Source organism: Trachemys scripta, chromosome 15 (genome assembly GCF_013100865.1).
Source record: "Trachemys scripta elegans isolate TJP31775 chromosome 15, CAS_Tse_1.0, whole genome shotgun sequence".
NCBI classification, from domain to species: Eukaryota; Metazoa; Chordata; order Testudines; family Emydidae; genus Trachemys; species Trachemys scripta.
The window spans coordinates 26876606-26887890 of record NC_048312.1 but is presented as its reverse complement, the minus strand read 5'-3'; the positions used below and the strand labels follow the sequence as shown (position 1 = coordinate 26887890).

Below are 11285 nucleotides of genomic sequence, written 5' to 3'. Positions count from 1 at the left end.
ACTTGCATCTGAAGAAGTGAGGTTCTTACCCACGAAAGCTTATGCTCCCAATACTTCTGTTAGTCTCAAAGGTGCCACAGGACCCTCTGTTGCTTTTTACATGGGGAACAAATATTTAATAATGGGTTCTTCAACCTACGAGAGCAAGGTATAACACGAGCCAATATCAGGAAGCTAAAGCTAAACAAATTCAGACTGGAAAGAAAGTGTACATTTTTAACAGTGAGAGTAATCAGCCACTGGAAAAATTCACCAAGGGTCATGGTGGATTCTCCGTCCCTGACAATTTCCAACTGTCTCTCTTTCACACACAAACACGCACAGTGTATGAGAGCTGGGACAAGGCTGCCAAATGTGTGTGACAGGAGATGTCTCGCACATGGTCTGCAGAACAGAACGTTGCCTGAGAGAGCAACAGATGAGCAACTCCCCGTGAGTCTCAGAAGGGGAACCTCCGGCTACTCCAATCTAGCGCTTAGAAGACCAGCTGGGCTGCTTTGAAATGGCCTGACTGCAGGAAGCTGAGCTAGGACCAATGCAGAAGCTGCTTGTTCAGCTTCTAGATGCCAAGTTTGGATAGGGAGGAAACAGCAGACTGGAGTAGGGAAGTTCTGGGAGACAAGGGGCCAGGCAGAATGACGGGCTGGCTGGCTCAGCTGCTCCCTTGTACGTAGGCTTGAAGCCGTGAGAGGTCAATGTTCCTGGGGCAGTTTCTGTAACAGCAAGTGGAAGCTGCAAGTGACGTTTGGGCCACAGCAGGCGTTGGGTTTAGTCCAGTCTCATCTTGGTAACGAAGGCCTGGGTCACTGTCTGATGGGCTAACAGAAAATGACTGACCCCTCTCACTAGGTATGGACTCAGAGGGTATGTCTACGTTGCAGTAAAACACCCACGGCTGGCACAGGTCAGCTGACTTCGGCTTGCAGGGTTTGGCCGGTGGGGCTATCAAAGTGCAGTGAACACATTCGGACTCAGGCTGGATCCCAGACTCTGAGACCCTGCAACGTGGGGAGGGTCTCCGAGCCTGGGCTCCAGCCCGAGCCCCAACCTCGATACTGCAAATGTATAGCTCCACAACCCAGGCCCCAGGAGCCCAAGTCAGCTGCAGTTGTGTTACTGTAGTGTAGACATACCCAGAGTGCCCTCTCCACTGCAGCTGGTCTCTGCCGCGGCTTTAACTTCAGACCTGTGTAACAGACCCTCTCCCCTCCCTGCTGGCTGACTGGAGCTGGTCAAGAAGTAGAAGGATTCTATGGATCTGGGTGAGGTGAAGACATTTGGGCTCCGGGTGTTCCACAAAGCTCCAGTTTTTCATTATTGTGCGCCTTTTTATAGAAAAACTGTATTTCGTTTTCAAAAGGGGGATGCTGAAAATGAGATGTTTTTGTTTAGAAAGCATGTAACTGAGTTAGCCAATCAAAACAGGCCATGCAGAAAAATGGAAAGACACCTCTCCCCCTCCCCCCCGTTTCATTGGGCCAGGCATCGGGCGGCGTTTCTTCTGAAGTTTCCATTGAATATTTTTCAAAATGGAGATTTCTGAAGAAATGAAACTGTCGTGGTAACTCCATTTTCAAATGGGAAATGTGGATGACAAAGATTTCCTGTGAAGACTGTGGCCCCTCTGTTGCTGGTATCCTCTCCAGCTCCTCCCGCGTCTTCCCCCAACCTAGCATCACTTCAGGCATCTGGATTGGTCCTTTGCCAGCTCACACACCGACAGGCCCCATCTCATGCAGACACATGGTGGTTTGTTCCACTGCACCAGCTGGGGCAGATGAGGCCGAGATACTGGTGTGAGCGGTGGTAGCCTATTGAAAGCCTCATCCCTTGCTTATCCTCCGACCAGCCTCATACAATACATCTCCACTGCAAAGAAAAACTCTGTGGAGCAAGTCACAGAGCCCAGGTCAACTGACGCGAGGGAGGGCGTGGAAGCTTCTTTGCTGCAGGTTTCAAAAGGAGGCTGGAGCCACTTGTCTTGGATGGTTTAGACCCAACAAATCCTGCATCTTGGTAGGAGGTCAGACTAGATGACCCTTGCGATCCCTTCTAACCCTAGGGTTCTATGATGCGGGTTCGCGGGGCTTGTGCAGTGGGGCTGAAATTAGCAGTGTGGCCATTCCCGCTTGGGCTGGAGCCTGGGGTCTGAAACCTGGGGAGAGTCTCGGAGCCTGGGCCCCAGCTCAAGCGGGAATGTGTCCACACTGCTCTTTTTAGCCCCAGAAGGGGAGCGCGCATCAGCTGACTCAGGCTCTGAGACTCCTTGCGGCTGCATTCTTTTGTTTGGTTTGCATTGTAGCCGTCAGCACCCTGCATTGGACAACCCTCGAGGAGAAGGAGATCTGCCCCAAAGTACTCGCCAAGGGGTGGGGGGAGCGGAGCAGCCCACGAGTGAGTGCCCCAGCCCCTGTGTCAGCTAGGACTTGCAGCCGCTGGCTGCAGATATTTGCCTTCCTCTCAAACCGGCCTGCCTGCTGGGGTTTAAAGTGGAGGCCTGGGCCTTCCTGGCTCACTTCAAGCCCTTGGGGTAGGGTGGCTCTCTCAGAGCTGTGGCCCCTCACGCAGGAGAGCGAGCTCTCTCCAGAGGAAGGGGAAGCCTTTGGCAGAGGGACCGAGGCACGTGAGAATTGTAACCAGACCTTTGTGTTTTCCTTTGTGCAGCTTCTCTGGGTCTGTGTGCTGCCCAGGATGGAGGCAACAAGGAGACGAGTGTTTGATAGGTAAGCACCAGCATCCCTTCTTTAGACACTGCTTCTTCCTCAGAGCCACCTGTCCTCCCATCCCTGAAGGGCGTTCCCAGCCCCCTTGTATCTGAGTGCAGTTCCCCCAGAGCCTGCCTTGCTCAGAGCTCTGTGTCCAGGGAGTCCCATCTTTCCTTCCTTGATCAGAGCTAGCCCTGGGGGCGAGGCAGGGACCAGCAGCGAAACAGTGGATGTCTGCAGGACGCCGAGCGCACCCAGGGCAGTGGGCATATCCCAAAACTCCTGTTCACTTGGGAAAGTGGCATTGCAGCCGATGGATTGGAGCTGGGCTCCCCTCAGACAGCTAGTCACAGCTGACGTCCCTTCCCAGCACGGTGCCAGCTGCCTCCGGGAGACAGCAAAGTGCAGATGGCAGTTCCACAAGCAATGTCTGGCTTCCCCTGCAAGAGGTGGCCCCGAGCACTAGTCCCTGCCCGTCCACCTAGATTTGGGGTCTCCTCGCTGTTACTGCTGACAGCCGTTTACATCCACCGTAAAGCCAAGCCAAGAGAGCCATGTACACTCAGGGGAAGAAGCCCACAGCAGTTTGTCCTGCATGAATCATTTTGCAGTGTTCCTCATTTTGGGTCCTTGTCACACACTGAGTTCCTCATTTGGGCCTTGGCAGGAGAATGAAACTCAGCTTCTGTGCTGGCCACTTACGCTCTGTGCCAGGGTTGAGGGGTTCTTTGGGGGCAGCCCCTTCTGCCCCTCAGATGCCTCCCACGACTCTGTATCGGCCAGTGTTTGGATAGTCCTGGGAGTAGATTGCTGGGTTTCAGAGTGTACTGCCCAGCCCCCGTGGAGAGATGATGTAGCTACCAGAGAGGCCTCATCTCTGAGGGGGGGAAGAGGAAGAGAAGTGAAGGAGGGGGTACCAAGACAGGGGGCTGGAAAGAAAAGGGAGGCCGCAGGTGTGGAACATGAAGAGCTTCAGTGAACGTTGCTACAGCTCCAGTGCCTGACATTCGGCCTGAGCGTGTCTGCAGTGAGTGGAAGAAGCAAGTGATGGGAATTTGGGGCTCTGTTGTGGACACTCTGTTGTGGACACTCACTCCTGTGGAAGGCAAGGCCGTAACCTAAAGCACGTCCTAGATATGGCAGGATAATAGTGGGTATTCCACGGCATGCTCTTCATTTCTGGAGGAGAGCTCTGGCCAGGGCTACTCCAGGGTAGGGTCATCGGAAGGTTCTGTTACAATCAATCGGCTATTGTCAGCGGTTCAAAGCTCCCCTGGGGGCTGACGCTCGGCTTTTGGCGTCTCTGTCAAGTTCAGTTCTGCATGAGTGAGTGTGTGGGGATTGAGAGTTCTTGGAACCTGCATTCCCAGAGCGCGGCTGTGAAACTTTGGGAGGCTATTTTTGGATTCCTGTAAAACTTCCCGCAGTTCCAGCTGGCCCCAGTATCCCTGACTTCCTGTTGTGTGGTATTGCTCTGGGCTGCTCAGCGGCTGCGTGTTAGTGCTGGAGGAAAGGCTTCCTGCCTATGTGTGTTCTGTGCACAGCCTCGCTCGAATGCAACATTCACGCTGAGCATGCATCACACGACTCCAGGGAATTCAGAGGTTACGGTTCCTGCAGGAAAATTACGAGAGCCCCTTTGCATCTCCTGCATATACGAAGGGAACAATATAACAAACCAATACCTCAAGGTTTGCATTTAAGGCTAATTATGATACTTTGTTTAGCGACTTTTATCTGACACTCTCAAAATGCTTCCATGAGGTGGGGGAGTCATTAACCTCTTAGTGTCTCCATCTGGAAGCCTCTTTCAAGGTCTCACAGCCGTCGGAGTCAATCAGGAAGGCGATCCAGGTTTCCTCAGCCCTAGGCCTGTTGTCACCACTAGTCTGGTTTATCTAATCTAGCTGTCTCTTTGAGGGCTTTCAATATCCATCACTATAGCATCTGGGAGCTTCCCAGGTAAGATGGACTGTATGGAGTCCCCTGCTCTTCTCCCTTTCCTGGGTGAGGGGGCTCTGCTGGTGACTGACAACGCTTTACCTACAGCTCGCTGGGGCTTGTGAGCTGCGCTGTGCATAGCTGTTGGTCATGGGTGCAGATGTGGTTGCGGAGGTAGCTGGAACCTGGCCTTTTGCTGGCTTTGCAGGCTGTGGACAGAACCAGTGGAAGGGACTGAGCCCAAGAGAGCTGTGCTGACGGCAGCCTGCCCCATTGAGGGACTGCTGCCTTGTGTTCAAGCTGCAGCTCTTGCATGTCGCCCACGCTCAGCCCAATGCGCAGCGTGCAGCAGTAATGCAGCCTGGAGGTGACCACCGCACGGATCGATGCAGCCCGGTCCCCGTGCGGGAGGAAGGGCGGAGGTGCCTAGCGAAGGCACACCCGGACTAGAGAGCACCATGGAGTCATGCTGCCCCTTTCTGAGTGCGGACCAGTGAGGTTCTACCCCTGGTCAGGGGCAGGTGGGGCTCCAGCCAGGCCACCTTGGGAGAACAGGAGCCAGGCACAGCATCGAGCACTGGACAGGATACCTGTGCTGCCCCCCGCCGGAGCTCTCCTCAGCCTCGGGCTAGCCCCGGGCAGTGCCAACACGCTGCTGCTGCCTGCCAGGACGGAGGAGGAGCTTCCTCCCAGAGCAGAAGGGTCAGAGCCAGCGCAGGCAGGGAGCGGTCTCCAGCAGAAGACACGGAGAGCCTTTTGCTGACCCTGGCTGGCTTTGCTGGACCCAGGTGGCTGAGGAGAGGTGGCTGACCCACGCCCGGCCCCCGTGCCATGCCCCAGCCGAATCCGTGTGGTGTGCTGTTGCCAGGGCAAGTGATACCTCCTGGAGGTCAGCGCCTGTGACAAAGGAGGCAGGCACCCTTCCCCTCCTCACCCTGCGATGCTCCGGGGGGGGGTGGGGGGAGGCGAGAACCTGGCTGAGTCATCTGGCTCCGGGCTGCCAGGCGCTGCCTTAGCTGTGTCTGTCAGAGGCTGCCTGGCATTCCCAAGGCCTGGAGGCTGGCATCCCCTCATCCCCTGACGATGACTGGCTGACGCTGCTTTTGACAATTGTGTTCATTTAGGTTTGTAACAGGATTGGCCCTTTCTACCTGTAGCTGCCATGTTCCATCCAGAGTTTTGCAGGTGACTTCCATCCTTCCCTCTTGCAGCACCCTTGGCCTGTCGCTCGTCCAGAGCCAGGGCAGGGCCTCCCTGTCAGCTAGGCCTCTCCCCCTCCCCTCCCCAGGCAGAGCTCCTGATAGATCCCAGAGTGTCATGGCACCCGCTTTTGCCAGCCGAGCCCTCGCTGCGGGGTTTAGTGTGGCACCCGGAGTCCTGTGAGACTGCGGTTGCCCGACTCCAGGGCAAGAAGGGGGAGCAGCCCCCTTCTCTTAGACCAGCACCAACCGAGGGTGACCAGAGGGCAAGTGTGAACAATCGGGACGGGGTGGGGGGGGGGGGTCATAGATGCCTATATAAGAAAAAGCCCCAAATATCGGGACTGTCCCTATAAAATTGGGACATCTGATCACCCTGACCGCCCCAGACTGGACTCTTGCCTTCTCCCACCCTGGTGTCCTTCATCTTCCACCCAAAGCACCTTATCAGGTGGCCAGAAGGCAGCAGTCCGCGGAGCACTGAGGCACCAGTTACTGTTCTGCCGCTGCCTCCTGGCTCCATCCAGGATCCCACCTCCACCCGGGGCCTTGCCCTGGTGCCACTGGCTTCCTAAGGGGAGCTGGGGAGGAGAGCGGTGGTGCTGCCTAATGCCGACTCTCCCAGACTGCTGGAGGACTTCCTCCCTCCCCTTCTCTAGTGTAGAGTGCCAAGCCCCGGCTTTGCCTTTCCCTGCCCTGTCACTGTACCACATCTCCTCCTTTCTCTTGGCAGCCGTGTGCGAGGGGAATTTCACCTGCAAGGAGAACGAGGTGTGCGTGAGACCCAGCGAGTGCCGCTGCCGCCATGGATACTTCGGGGCCAACTGTGACACCAGTGAGTATCGGGCGTCTGTTGGAGCTGGCCTCAGCAGCTCTTACCTCGGTCCGGACACCGTCCCGTAGCTGAGTAACACAGCCCCGCCAAGCTCGGGTTAGTGCATACGCAGTAAAGTCAGAGTGCCAAAGCTCCTGCAGTATTGATGATAAAAGCAGCCAGGGAGCGCGGGGTTAACTCACCCCGCTGCACACGCCCTCTAAGTGTGTGATGTGGTATTGGCCCTTTTGCATGTTGTGCTCTTTCCTTTAGAAACTGCACTTGGGAAAGATGCCCGCTGACCCCTTTGCTTGGGACTTGCCCAGGCTTGGGCATTACAGACTGCTTTTAGGGGGTCTCTGCTGCAAATTGTTCCGTTTGCTCCTTGGCTGGAAGCTGACATGTTCTAGCTGGATTGCATCTTCTAAAGAGAAGCATGGAGCAGGGCGGCCTCTGTGCACTCTGGGAGGCCACGCTGGGTCCTACAAGGGCCACGCTGGTGTGTGGCTGACAGCACGCTGCTCCAGCTGCTTACTTATACATGCTTCAGGAGGCTGGAGCTCCTGGGAGTCAGTCTGGGTCTGAGTGCCCAAGAGAGATCACCCCTACAAACCCGTCCCTGGAGCTGTGGGCGTAAGGGGTGGCAGGGCTAGAAGTAGCAGTTGGACAAAGCTTTCCCCTTTCGAAATCCTTGTTCCCGCTCCAGCAGGGCCGCCTCCCAAGGTGCAGGCTCACCACAGTGTTTTGCAAAGCTTCAGAACCGTATTTTTCCCCAAACCAATCTGACACTTCGCACAGCAGGCTCACCTCCTCCAGCCGCCCAGCGAAGCACTGGGTCCAGAATGCAAATCACCCAAACTCTCTTTGAAACGGACAGCGCTCTCTAAGCGAACAACGGAGCAGCAGCAACGTATTCCTCGCAGGCAGAAGTGGTGCAGGCTTTCCCCCAAATTCCCTGCCCCCCGTCTCCTTCAGGCTGGCACCAGGAATGGAAAGTTTCAAGCCACAAGGGGGATTTCTGGGAAAGCAAACTGAGACGTTCTGCTGGCTGCCGAATAACGACAAGCTTCTCTCTTTCCTTGTCCGTACCCCGGATAATAGAGCACGAGAAGGAGGCGTTAGCTGACACTGTTGGCCCCCCACAGCCTCCTGGGATCCTCATTTCATTTACCTGCTGCCAGGGCTTAGCAAAGTGCAAAGTCTCACAGCCTGCAGTGAGCTGCCCGGCAATTCCAGGGGAATGGTTGGGGCTGAAACATGTTTGTTCATTTAGTGTGGCCAGGAAAGTGACTAATGGTCCCGTCTTACTCCGCAGATCAGCTTCTGCTGGAGTTGCAGTCAGTCTGCTCATGCCACTGACGTAAACAGGCTTTGATTCCTCCTTACTCCGGTTATCCCTGTGGAGCCAGCCCAGCCCAGGCCAGAGAAGAGGCAGCTGGAGTCTGTTCTGGCTTAGGCATCGTCAGTAGCATTGTTAACCGTGTTCGGACTGATGGGCTAAAGTCTGCTCCCGTTCAGGATCCCGTAATTAAACAGCTGGGGCTGGCCCGGGTCAGCTGACTTGGGCTTGTGAGGGTCAGGCTGTGGGGCTGTAAAATTGCTGTGTAGACATTCAGGCTTGGGCTGGAACCTCGCAAGGTGGGGGGTGGGTCCCAGAGCCCAGCATTTCTAAAGAGCCTGGAGGGGCCAGTCACTGCAGGGTTCATTTATTGCTTCCTGTGGGAGAGGAGGAGTTACGTGTGAATCAGAACCCTGAACCAGCGGAAACGTCCACGTGTCTCATAACCAGCCTCTGCTGACTCGCTCCTGGTGACGGCTCCAGTGCTTAATCTGTGCCAGGGCCTGGCAGTTCAGAGCCCCGGCACTGCTGGGCCTGGCGGTTCAGAGCCCCGGCGCCTCGGGGCCTGGCGGTTCAGAGCCCCGGCGCCTCGGGGCCTGGCGGTTCAGAGCCCCGGCGCCTCGGGGCCTGGCGGTTCAGAGCCCCGGCGCCTCGGGGCCTGGCGGTTCAGAGCCCCGGCGCCTCGGGGCCTGGCGGTTCAGAGCCCCGGCGCCTCGGGGCCTGGCGGTTCAGAGCCCCGGCACCTCGGGGCCTGGCGGTTCAGAGCCCCGGCGCCTCGGGGCCTGGCGGTTCAGAGCCTCCGGCACCTCTGGGCCTGGCTGTTCAGAGCCTCCGGCACCTCTGGGCTTACCACATCAGTTATGAAAATAAAAAAATTGCTCGAGTCCCGGCCCCTCTTTCCTTACAAATGAAGCACTGGCCGGCTCCTGTAGGTAAGGAATGGTGAACGCACCAGACCTCTATCCCTGAGCCTACCCGGATTCTGCTGCCTCCTTGTCTAGGCAGGAGGCCTCCTCCCCACCCCTGAGCAGCTGGGGATCAGACTCCGTGTCAGTCATAGGGGAAGGTGTGTTTGATTGATTGACCAGAGGTTGCTTTACGTGTGCAGGATGAAGCAGCTAAGGACAAGGACAACAGTCATGCAACAGAACAAGTGTTCACCTAAATAGGAACACATTTCTACCAAGGAGAAGAGGCACTTTGCAGTGGGAAAGCGGGGAGGGGAGGGGAAGGAGAGGCCAGACTTTGCCTGTCTTGAGCTCAGCCAGACGGCTCTTGGAATTGTTGCCTCTGGAAGAGGCATCAGGGCTGGCTCCCAGCCCCTTTCCCTGGGACCTGCCCAGGCCTGCGTGCTACAGGGTGCTTTTAGGGGGTTCTGCTGGAAATTGGTTGGAAGCTGACATTGTTTCCAAGCGGAGACAGCTAGAGATGCTGGCACGGCTACTGCGTTCTGGTCTCCCTGGCCCTGGAATTGCATGTTCAGTGGCAGCAGCACAGCCAGCGGGCACTATAGGCTCCTGCGGGACCTGCTGGGTCGCTTCCCCTTCCGGGGCAGAGCAGTGTGCAGACGCAGAGCCCGTGCGCCATGTGCTGGGGAGACGAGCCTGCGAATGATGCTCGGCTGCTGTTGCTGACTGTCGTGCAAGTCCTGCACTGCTCTTGGGACTGAAGCAGGGCTACACAGACCTACAGTCAGCAGATGAGTGTGCTGGGTGGGGCGCCTTTAAACTTGGGTTTGGAGGTGCAGTCCTCTAAGGAGCTGCAGCTGGTATGTAAGCTAGCAGGATGATGGCAGGAGGGGCCTGGTGACCGACCCAGGGACTCCTGCCCCCGGGACTCCTGCCCCCTCCTCTCGGGCTCGGTGGCTGCTCAGTAAGTCCTGGTGTGTTGCTTGTTTTGCAGAATGTCCCCGCCAGTTCTGGGGTCCAGACTGCAAGGAAATGTGCAGCTGCCACCCCAATGGCCAGTGCGAGGACGTCACGGGCCAGTGCACGTGCAACCCCAATCGCTGGGGGCCCAAGTGTGAGAACGCCTGTCTCTGCAAGCACGGCAAATGTGACCAGAAGACGGGCAAGTGCACCTGTGAGCCCAACTGGTGGGGTCCCCAGTGCTCCAGCTCTTGCTACTGCAGTCTCAACTCCCAGTGCGACCAGCAGACGGGGACCTGCCTCTGCCAGCCCGGCTGGTGGGGCCGGGGCTGCAACAACCAGTGCGTCTGCAACAACTCGCCCTGCGAGCAATTCACCGGGCGCTGCCAGTGCCGGGAGCGAATGTTTGGCCCGCGCTGCGACCGCTACTGTCAGTGCTACAAGGGGAAATGTAACCAGGTGGATGGGACCTGCGCCTGTGAGCCGGGATATCGGGGCAAGTACTGCCGGGAGCCCTGCCCAGCGGGCTTCTACGGACAAGGCTGCAGGAGGCGGTAAGTGTGCAGGGCCTTGGGCAGGTTCAGGCTCCCATGCGGCACTGGGCCCTGCCCGCCCGGTTGAGGACCGCCCCTGTTTCACCTGCCTTGTGCAGTCACCGCTTGCTCCAACAGCCGAGTCCTGCCCATGGTGGGGCGGGAGGGAGGGGTGAGCCCCAGGCACACGGGGGTGTTCAAATGATTGCTCACATTCTGGGTTGTGCTCCCTGTTGGCGTCTGTAGGTGTGGGCAGTGCAAAGGGCTGCAGCCCTGCACCATCGCGGACGGCCGCTGCCTGGCCTGTGAAGCTGGCTGGAATGGCACCAAGTGCGATCAGGCCTGCTCCTCGGGCTTCTACGGGGACGGCTGCGAGAAAATCTGCCCCCTGTGCAAAGACGGCCACACCTGCAACCACATCAATGGCAAGTGCTCGCACTGCAATCCCGGCTGGATTGGAGACAGGTGAGTGGAGGCTGCTTTGTGCGGAACCAGGCTGCACGCTCGTGTGTTCTTCCCTTGGCCAAAGTGATGTTTGTGGCACTACCTGCCTTAGACACGTGGCCCCCCTGACTCCTAACCTTTGCCTTAGCCACTAGACGATGCTGCCTTCCTCTGAACGCCATTTAAAGCCCTCTTCCGGGATTGGCTCTCCCCTCCTCCTGGGCATCAAACATGCTGGCGCTTTGCGTAGTGCTCGGTCAACATGCCCCAGTCCTGCCACGGAGCCGCCCTGCTGGAAGCTCTGGCCAGTCACAGACTGACAACATAGCTGACAACTAGAAGCCAGTCGCAGAGCAGAGCATGGGCAGTGGCCCGTGGGGACATCCTGGGGCGCTGGTCTCGGGGCATAGTGTGGGCAGTGGCTGGGGTGACGTCCCTGCGG

General features: G+C 57.4%; 1 protein-coding gene across 2 annotated transcripts in view; it reads left to right on the top strand.

The window, feature by feature from the left end:
* The window catches only part of SCARF2 (scavenger receptor class F member 2), an 89937-nt gene that overhangs the window by 18896 nt on the left and 59756 nt on the right, over positions 1–11285 (top strand). For both annotated transcript variants that reach the window (XM_034791297.1, XM_034791296.1), the window contains exons 2-5: positions 2665–2723; positions 6579–6680; positions 9901–10420; positions 10646–10864. In XM_034791297.1, coding sequence (XP_034647188.1) covers positions 2665–2723; positions 6579–6680; positions 9901–10420; positions 10646–10864 — 900 coding nt within the window. The remainder of the gene's footprint in view (positions 1–2664; positions 2724–6578; positions 6681–9900; positions 10421–10645; positions 10865–11285) is intronic.